The sequence below is a fragment of the Tupaia chinensis genome, unplaced genomic scaffold (genome assembly GCF_000334495.1).
Source record: "Tupaia chinensis unplaced genomic scaffold, TupChi_1.0 Scaffold140356_1, whole genome shotgun sequence".
Taxonomy (NCBI): domain Eukaryota; kingdom Metazoa; phylum Chordata; class Mammalia; order Scandentia; family Tupaiidae; genus Tupaia; species Tupaia belangeri.
The window spans coordinates 1,243,252-1,252,523 of record NW_006200233.1 but is presented as its reverse complement, the minus strand read 5'-3'; the positions used below and the strand labels follow the sequence as shown (position 1 = coordinate 1,252,523).

Genomic DNA, 9,272 nt, shown 5'->3' with positions numbered 1-9,272 from the left:
GAGGCCAGCACCCAGGAGGCCTGGCAGCGCTGGGAGGGGCCGAGCCGCTTTCCGAGCCCGGCGCGTCCTGAGCGGAAGAGGGTCCTGCGAGGCCCAAGCGCTGTGATGGACTAAGACAGATAATAGGAAAGATGGTGTTAGACTAGGACGCACCCCACAGGCCTGGCTCACCTAGCCCATGGAAGAGTAGAGGAAACGCGGACGTGGTTACATTTCACACTCGCTGCCCTGCTTCTGTAAGGTGCTGAGTTACAACCTTTCCAGAAAACTCACTCTTACAGCGCTTCTCCCTCCCTCAGAAAACCCAGCCCCACCTTTTGCAAATTCTTCCCCAAGGTTTGGAAATCCCCTTGTGGTTTTTGGGCTTAAATGCTCTGCAAAGCTGTGGGTTGGGGCTGTTGTCCCAAAAAACGCTACCTGCCAGTGGCAGGGGGGGGGAAACCCCGGCCGGGGGGGGGGGGGTTGGGGTTGTTGCCCAAAAAACCCCCCCCTGCCAGTGGCAGGGGCGGCAAACCCTGGCCGGGATGGCAGTCTGGCCAGGAATAAAGGCTCGGGAACCAATTTCTCGGTGGTCTCGGTCCACAGCAGTGCTAACTGGCGGTGCGATGGACAAAGCCTTCAGGCAGAGCATGAGCAAACGTAGGTGAGCTGGGGATGAACCCGTTCAAGAAAGCTTGCCTAGCTTCTGGGGCAGTCAGTAGCCATAGGACAGCAGGGTTGGAAGCCACGTGTGGACCCTGGTTCAAGTCCCCTTGCCCCAGTAGGCTTGAAAACGTGCAATATGCCCAGGATTCTGGTGGGCTGCACGGCAGGTGTCTGGAGCCAGGACCCAGCCCTGTGGAAGGTGCTTCTCTGTCCCACTCTCATGTGCTCACATGCTGCATGCTGAACAGAAAGAGAAGGAAGTAAAGCTTGTAGGAGGGGCACATCAAAGAGGAAAGAAGAAAAAAGAAAAGCTTAATCCTTGTAGCAGGTGCATCCACTACAGCGAGCACCAACAATGTTTTTGATCAGAACCACTTTTTACCGCTAGCAGTAGCCAGATACTAACTAACCTACCATGTGTCCTGTAATCCAGGTACTGAGTATCACAAGAATAAGACCTTGAGGTTTCCACTGACACAGACCCTGCTTTGGAAGGCAAATCCATGTATGGGAAACTATGTATGAGAAATTTAAAGTGCTTCGTACCAGAATAAATCACACTTTAATTCCACGTTTCCAGATTTTTACCAAGTCTCCATACCAACCTATTCTTGTTCTGCTTAACCTGAAAATCTGTGGACATTGGACTCCCTGCGACCTCAAAGCTCGCTCAGTCGTGAGGCTTCCTCCATGGAGGACACTTAATCATGCACTTCTCATGTGAAAGGCTCGAGAAGTCCTGTCATGGAAAACAGCGATCCCACAGGACCATCTCGGGAAATTCCTGTAGCCCCGAGCTGACTTTGAGAGTAATGAAGGAGAGATGGAGCAGTCCGTCCGCAACGTGACCCCCCACACTCCCTGGTCTGAGTGGCTTTCCTAAAGTGCGTTTGCTTCTCAGTGAACGTCCCCTCTCCGAGGGTCTGAAGGAGGGGCCCGTCAGGCCGCCTTGTCGTTGTGGTGGTACCTCTGATGCTGGAAGAGCCCCGAGCGCTGCCGGAAGGCCTCTCCGCAGTGGGGGCATGCGTAGGGCTTCTCTTCCTTGTGAATGCGCACGTGCTGCGCGAGGTGCGAGTTCAGGCGGAAGGCTTTCTGGCACAGGTCGCACCTGAAGGGCTTCTCCCCGGTGTGGACCCTGTGGTGCCGGACAAGGTCCGAGGTCAGGGCGAAGGTTTTCCCGCACTCGCTGCACCGGTGGCTCCGGGAGGGCGGGTGGGCCCTCTGGCGGTGGGTGAGCAGCAGGGCCCGGCTGAAGGTCTGCCCGCAGTCCTGGCAGGTGCAGGGCTCCTCCTGGCTGTGTGTCCTCTGGTGTCGGTTCAGGTGGGAGCTGCGCCGGAAGCTCTTTCCGCAGAGGACGCACAGGTAGGGCCTCTCCCCGGTGTGGACGCGCAGGTGCTCCAGCAGCCCCGCGTTCTGGCTGAACACCTTGCCGCACTCCTGGCACCGATGTGGCTTCTCGCCAAGGTGGGTCTTCTGATGTCTGACGAGGTGGGAGCTCCTCTGGAAGGCTTTCCCACACTTCTGGCACGGGTGCGGCCTGCCCCTGGGGGGACGCCCCGGAGCGCCGGGGCTTTGGGGCGCTTCAGGTCCACGGAGCGCTTTATACGGCCGAGCGCGCTCCTGTCCACTCGGGACGGAGCCCTCCCCGCACCCGGAGGACGCGCGTTCGGCCTGTGCCTGTGCCTCTGCGGGCCGGGCCTGCTGCCTCTCCAGGTGCGGGTCGTCCTGCAGACCTTCCCCGGGGCTGGATCCTCTCCCAGGGCGTCCTCCTCGCCCACACAGGTCGGTCACTAGGAGCGTCCCATTCTCGGTCCTTGACTCGCCTGAAATGAACGCAGTCCGTCACTTGTGCTTCGGTGTTTAGGGTAAAAGTCCTGAGCGGAGGGGCTGACGGCTCGCCTCGTGTGCCAAGGCAAGTGCGGAGGTAGAGGGAACGATTCCCGGGGACCCGATGGCGATGTGCGTGGGCGAGGGCGAGGGCTGGGCGCGACTTCCCGTTCCCCACGGGGCTCCTGTGCACCCGGGACAGAGGGAGGGGAGGGGTGAAGAGACGGGGGTCGCTCGTGTGTGCCAGGGACAGGCAGGGGCGGGGAGCACCTTCTGGGAGAGAGAAAGGGAGAGGGAAGAGACGGTGTGTGTTCGCGCCGGGGGCAGGGGAGCGGGGAGAGCAGCTTCAGGGACTGAGGGAGGGTGAGTGAGAGACGGGCTCGTGTACACCAGGGACATACAGGCAGGGGAGGGAGGGAAAGCACCTTCTGGGGTTTGGCCATTCTGCAGTCCCTTTGCTCCCACTGTTCTGTGGGATCGTGGCAAATACATGTGCCTGGTGTGTTTTTTTCTTTTTTTTTGGAGTGGTTTTTGCTATAGGGCACATGCACTTGCCAGACAAGAGACAGAAAGCGAGAAATCACCCCCCGGGGGGATGGCCACACCGCAATCCCTTCTCCGTTCTCCTCTCGGGATCTTGGGCACGCACGCACGCACACGCGCCTGGTGTGAGTTTAAGCCACCGGGTCCGGGACTCGAACCGTGGTTGACTACGTGGGAGTCCAGCGACATAGCCATTTACGCCAACTGCTGGTCCCTGCTTGCTGTGGTTTTCAAGCCCCAGAACTCAAAACCAGGTGGTGGCATGTGGGATCCAGCTGCCTTAACCCCCGCACCATCTGCCAGCCTGGGAGGCAGCTTACTGTAAAAGGGTTAGGGCTTGTCATGACACGCCAGAGACGCCACAAACAAGCCACCTTCTGTCTTAAAGGGCGTGGCTGTGTATTCTTGAAGATAATCATCACATGAAAAAAAGGTGAGGCCAGATGAGGACTGTGGGGCCAGTGGGAAAGGGAGAGCACCCCAAAGGAGATGGGGGACATGGACATGCCATAGCAGCTGCAGAATTGTAGAAAGATTTGAGAAATCTGGGCTCAGAGTCCTCACCAGTAAGTCCAAATTTGGAGCCCTCAAACCTTCAGGATAACATCAAGTCCACGAAAATGCCTCAGCCACGGTGATGCTGGCAAGACACTGCTGCTCTGTGGCCAAGGCCACAAGGCTGTTTGACCCTGACCCCTGAAGAGTGGGCAGGGGCATGTTCCTGTGAGACCACAGGGCACCCACGAGACCTGCCATGAGCCGCGCCAGGGGACGTGACACCCTGTGGGCTGACCCCCAGGGAGGGTTCCAGGCTTGCATCGAGACCTCCCCGAAGCACGGTCACACCCACGATCCAGGGCTGGGTCAACGTGTCAAGACCCTGCTGGGGGAGCTCGCCCTCACACACTCTCTCATTCATAGAAGGACGGGGGTTAGGCCATGTGCTTTCCCGAGCTCCTACGGCAACAGCTGCTGTCCTGCGTAGCTGACAGAACTTTGGTCTGAGGCCCGCTCGTCTTTCCTGACTCTGCCCCCAGGGCCGGGGCTGTGTGTACAAGCTGAGCAGACTTCTCCGGTGCAGGGCCTGGTCCCAGGGAACGTGAACGGAGATGAAAAACCTAAGCTCAGATCCACAGAAAGAAGGGTCAGAAGGTGCAAGCACTTGCTGGAGAGGAAGAGAGAGGGAAAGATAGAAAGCCCCCCCCCAGGGAATGGCCATGCCCCAACCCCTTCTCCACTCTCCTCTCGGGACTTGAAGCACGCACGCACATATGCCCAGTGTGTTTTCAACCACGCAGTCGGCCATGTGGGACACGGCACCTTAACCTCCACGTCACCGGCTGGCCCTGGGCAGTCTCTTGCGGCCAGGAGCATGCCCAGGCAGGTTGGAACAGGAGCGTGGGTGAAGTCGGGCTGGCAGGAGGCTCTCCGCAGCACTAAGCCAAGGAACGAGTGTGGACAAAGGGGCAGGCCGTGAGGAAGGGCAGGGTGGATAGAACTGGAAGTGAAAGCGGGGGGGTCCCAGGAGAGCTGAGCAGTGCGGCCACGCGTGGGGACAGAGGCTGAGGGCGAGCCACGCACGATGCAGAGGGCTCTAGCAACAGGGCGAGGTCGCCAAGTCCGGCGCAGCGTAGAGTCTTTTCCAGTAACGACGACCAAGACAGAGGGCCTGAAGCCCCGAACAACTTCGACTCTGAATGTAACATTTTCTTTCTTTAAGAATTACTTGATTTTATTTATTATTATTATTTTTAAATTTGACCAGAAAGAGAGAAAAGGAAAGAGAGAAGCCGCCAGGTCCAGGACTCGAACTGTAGTTGGCCATGTGGAGTCCAGTGCCTTAACCATCACGCCACCTGCGGGCCCTGAATGTAACATCTTCAACAGATCCAGAGGGCAAGGGGCATTTTCCAGATTCTGCCTGCTGCTGGCGTCTTTTATGGGTGAGTTACCCTCAGGCTGGCAGGCAGGCCCCTTCCCTTTGGTGTCCCGGTGCCTCAGAACCACCTCAGGAGCAGACCCAGGGCAGCCCCACAGACTGACTCACCCGGGCCCGCTGGAGGCTGAGCACAGGGTGGACTCAGGACAGCCCCTGCTCTCCTGGCTGGCAGGAGTAACAAGGAGCCAGAGGTCCGTGGCTCGGCTCCACGACCAGAATGTAGCACTCTCCTGGCCCAGGAGAGCCTGCGGACTGCCAGGGCACCAGGGAGACAGTGTCTAGACAGGGCTGAAGGGTGAGGGGAATCTACTGGGGAGAGTGAGCAAAAACTGCTCCAGACAGGGGGAGCAGGCCGTGGAGACGTAGGAGAGAGAAGGCAAGAGTCCAGGGAGGTCAGACGAGTGTGGCCTGGTGGGACATGAAGTGTGAGCAGCTGCCAGCTGGTCTGGGACTGAGGGACCCCGGGTCTCGAGGACACTGGGCCAGATGCCCTGCTGCTGACCGTGAGGCTGAGGACAGATGGGCTGGAACAAGCCCCTGTCAACAGCCGAGGAGTCTCTGATGGGGGTTTACCTTTTACGTATTACGACAGAGTAGAACAGACCCAGCTCAGCGCAGGGCTCTGAGAGGAGATGGGCGTTAATGAACTTGTCTACGTGACGGGACTGAGCAGGAGGTAACAGCTTCTGGGACACCGAAGGAAAGAACAGAGGGGCACAGAGACTGCCTGAGACTGTGGGGTCGTCGGGAAAGTCATGGCATAGTTTTCTGGAGTTTTTTGTTTTTTTTTTTTCCTCTTTTTTCTTTTTTTTTTTTGAGGTTTTTGCTCTAGGGCACGTGTGCTCGCCAGACAGAGACAGAGAGACAGAAAGCAAGAAATCACTCCCCAGGGGGGATGGCCATTCTCCTCCATTCTCCTCTCAGGATCTTGGGCACGCACGCACACGCGCCCGGCATGAGTTTTAAGCCACCGGGTCCAGGACGCGAACCGCGGTCGACTACGTGGGAGTCCAGCAACATAGCCATTACGCTAACTGCTGGTCCCAGTTTTCTGTTTTTCTATGCAAAAATGTGTCATGACTTTCCCGACGACCCAGCAAAAACAAGGGAAGACTGCAAGGAGGAGACTGGGGGGCTAGGTCTGCCGAGACCCAAGAGGAGCCAGGTCCCCCAGTGCGTGTGCTTCGAGCTCTGGCCAGGTCAGCCTGAAACACACCTGGCACACGAGCACCCAGATCTGACAGCCTGGGCCCGGAGGAGGGGACCGCAGTGGGACAGCCCCGGTGGGGTCTCTCACATGTGAACACACGATATCACGAATACAATTTTTTTAAAAAATGGGGCTGTCCTCTGTGGTCTAGTGGTTCAGGAGCCAGATGCCCCATGGTCGACCACAGTTCAAGCCCTAACGGCTTGGAAAATGAGCTGGGCTCATGTATGTGTGTGCCCCAAATCCCAATGAGTGGAACAGTGGAGAGAAAGGGGCTGCAGTGTGACCAGACTCCCCTGGGGGGTACTTTTGCTCTCTGCTAAGTGTGCACACCCTCCCTCTAGAAATTAGAAACACAAAGAAGGGACCAACAGGTGGCGTGGTGTTTAGGGTGCTGGACACTCCCACGTGGCTGACCATGGTTTGAGTCGACCTGGTGGCTTGCTTTTTCACTATCCCTCTCTCTGTGTGTTTCTTTCTCTGGTCAAATGAAAATAAATGGATGAATTTTTTTTTTAATTCCTAAAAAACACACACACAAATAAAAGAGAAATTAGGGGGAAAAGAGGGAATTCAGGACAACATAAAACAAACAAACAAAGCGGGGTGACCACGCAGCCTGCCCTCCATGAGAAGCCAGCCCTGCTCTTCCCTCACCACTCCCAGGGAGGCCAGACGAGGTCGGGGTCCCTTGTCCTTCTCCTGGGTGTTCTGTTCAACAGCAGCGTTTGGGGTGACCTTCTGCACCATGACCATGGTGCCGACTTAAGACTGCACGTACTCACGCTTGTGCAGACTTGGCATGGACACTCAGAGTGAGTGTGACTGTTTGTCAGTCACCCCTCAGTAAACCTCCCTCAGAACACCCACGGGCCCGAGTGGGCCTGGAGGCAACCGGGCCCACCCACAGGCAGCAGCCCGGCAGCTCTCACCCTTCTCTTCCCCAGGCCTGGGCCCTCTGCACTCAGGCTGCACCGGCGGCTCCCACACTGCTCCGGGCCTGGCAGTGGCCTCCACGCACGATGTCTGTTCCACAGCTAGGCCTGGGCCCTGGAGGAAGTACACGTGGGCTCAGGGAACTGCCATGCTGAGAAACACCCCATGTCAGAAAGAGGAGACAGTGCAGGGGGGCAGAGAAAGGGGACGGGCCCTGAACACAGACTCCTCCCGGCAGGGACAGTAAGCTCCAGTGCAGACGACCCACAGAATCTATCTCGGACTGGAAGGGAGCGAAACCGAGCCTGCATGTCCCCCCACCTGGGTCCGGTTTCTGCCAAAGCAGAACTGACCTTTCCCACTCGCAGGTGCATCTCTGCAGATGCCCGCTGCAGACCCTCCAGGGCCAGGACCAGGTCCTCCCCGCTCTCGGGGCGCCGCTCGCGCACCCAGGCGCGTAGCTCCCCGGGCAGGATGCTCAGGAACTGCTCCAGCACCAGCAGCTCCAGGATCTGCTCCTTGCTGTGGGCCTCGGGCCGCAGCCATCGTCTGCAGAGCTCCCCCCGCCCCCGTGTGCAGAGCGGGCGGGGCGGGGCCAGCGCCTCGCGGGGCCCCGGGGTCTCCTCGTACCGCAGCTGCCGGAACTGTTTGCGCAGCGGCTCAAGCCCGAGGCCCCCGCCACCTCCAGGCAGTGGGCGCTCCAGCTCCCAGATGGGGCGGGGGGCCTCCTTCCACAGATTCAGGGGCACCAGGGAGGGAGCAGCCGGCAGTGCTGTGGCCATGGCCGCTCGGCCTGGCTGTTTGTGAGAGCTTCCTTTTGACGGAACCTTGGCGTGTTCCTAAAACACAGTAACAGCAATCACAGACACGGAACCGCAGGGCCAGCCCTCCGGAGCTCCTCTGCCTCCTGCTGACCGTCCACCCCACCATTCCTGAGTTCACCTACAAGACAGAAGAGCCCCAGTCGCAGTCGGAGTGATGGGTGTTGGGGGATCTGCACCCCAGGGTAACCGGCTCAGTCAAGGCTGTACCTGGCAGCTCAGGGCACTGGGTGAAACAGCTGGGGACACAGGGCGTGGCCGATCTCAGGGCCCCGGGCAGGCTGATGTGAACTGCCATGGCACATGGGAGACGCAGGTTGTCACCGGCAGGACCAGGGACAGCACACGCCCCCCACATCCGGCAGCACCCGTCCACAGTGCCGCAGACACTCAGATAACCGGTAAGCCACGGCATGAGCTCGCCCCAAGCTTCACGAGAACAGACAGGTGGGGAGGTGACTGCTCTGGACTGGGCAGACAGAACCAGATGTGATGTGTGACATCCAGCTCTTAGGGAAGGGACACTGGAAACGGCTTTAGAAGAATTCAGAAGCCAGCACACGAATGCGCTATCGGGACAGGGAGGGTGAGCCACCGCTCTGCAGACCTGACCTGGCGCCACTCCCCTGCGCCCAGGGCCTGGACGGTCCGCACACCTGTCTGTGCTGGGAAGGCAGAGCTGAGCAGGCCACAGGACTGACTGCTCTTAGAGCTGGATACACCTGGCCCTTTATGGGAAAAGGCTACTTTTGGGGACCAGCAGTTGGCGTAATGGCTATGTCGCTGGCCCCCCATGTAGTCAACCACAGCTTGAGTCCCGGACCTGGTGACTTAAACTCATGCCGGGCACGTGTATGTGCGTGCCCACGATCCCGAGAGAATGGAGGAAAAGGGATTGTGGCACACGGCCATCTTCCCTTGGGAGTGATTTCTTGCTTTTTGTCTCTGTCTTTCTGTTGAGTGCAAGCACCCTATAGCAAAAACCTCTCAAAAAATCAATCAAACAAACAAACAAAAGGCTTTTTTATTTGGCTAGAGATAGAGAAAGGGAGAGGAAGGTCCCGTGGGCTGAGGTCAGGCTGCAGTCTCTTCGACCTTCCTTCTTTGGGGAGTTTGAGCACACAGAACATGGGGCTGGTGTGTTTCTCAAACTGCTGGGTCCAGGACCTGCAGTGCAAGGTTGGCCATGCGAGACTGGCTGCCTTAGCCCCAGACCGCAGAGCCAGTCCAGTTACCAACTTCTGAGCTCCTGAAAGTTCTGGTACAGAACTTTCTCTAAAATGAATACTCTTATCCTCGGAAGATGCACACTAAAACTTACTTTCAAGTATTTGTGGGGGAAAGCGTGTGG

The 9,272-nt window shown here is 58.2% G+C and overlaps 1 protein-coding gene across 2 annotated transcripts in view; it reads right to left on the bottom strand.

The window, feature by feature from the left end:
* Positions 1-1,189: 1,189 nt before the first annotated feature.
* ZSCAN26 (zinc finger and SCAN domain containing 26) overlaps positions 1,190-9,272 on the bottom strand; it is a 9,339-nt gene continuing 1,256 nt past the window's right edge. The window contains exons 2-5 of one of the 2 annotated variants that reach the window (XM_006162684.2): positions 8,047-8,212; positions 7,454-7,939; positions 7,097-7,214; positions 1,190-2,468 (exon numbers count right to left, since the gene is read on the bottom strand). In XM_006162684.2, the coding sequence (XP_006162746.1) occupies positions 1,585-2,468; positions 7,097-7,214; positions 7,454-7,882 (1,431 nt within the window). In that variant the 5' untranslated portion in view covers positions 7,883-7,939; positions 8,047-8,212 and the 3' untranslated portion in view covers positions 1,190-1,584. The remainder of the gene's footprint in view (positions 2,469-7,096; positions 7,215-7,453; positions 7,940-8,046; positions 8,213-9,272) is intronic. The other variant, XM_006162686.2, reaches the window with a different exon arrangement.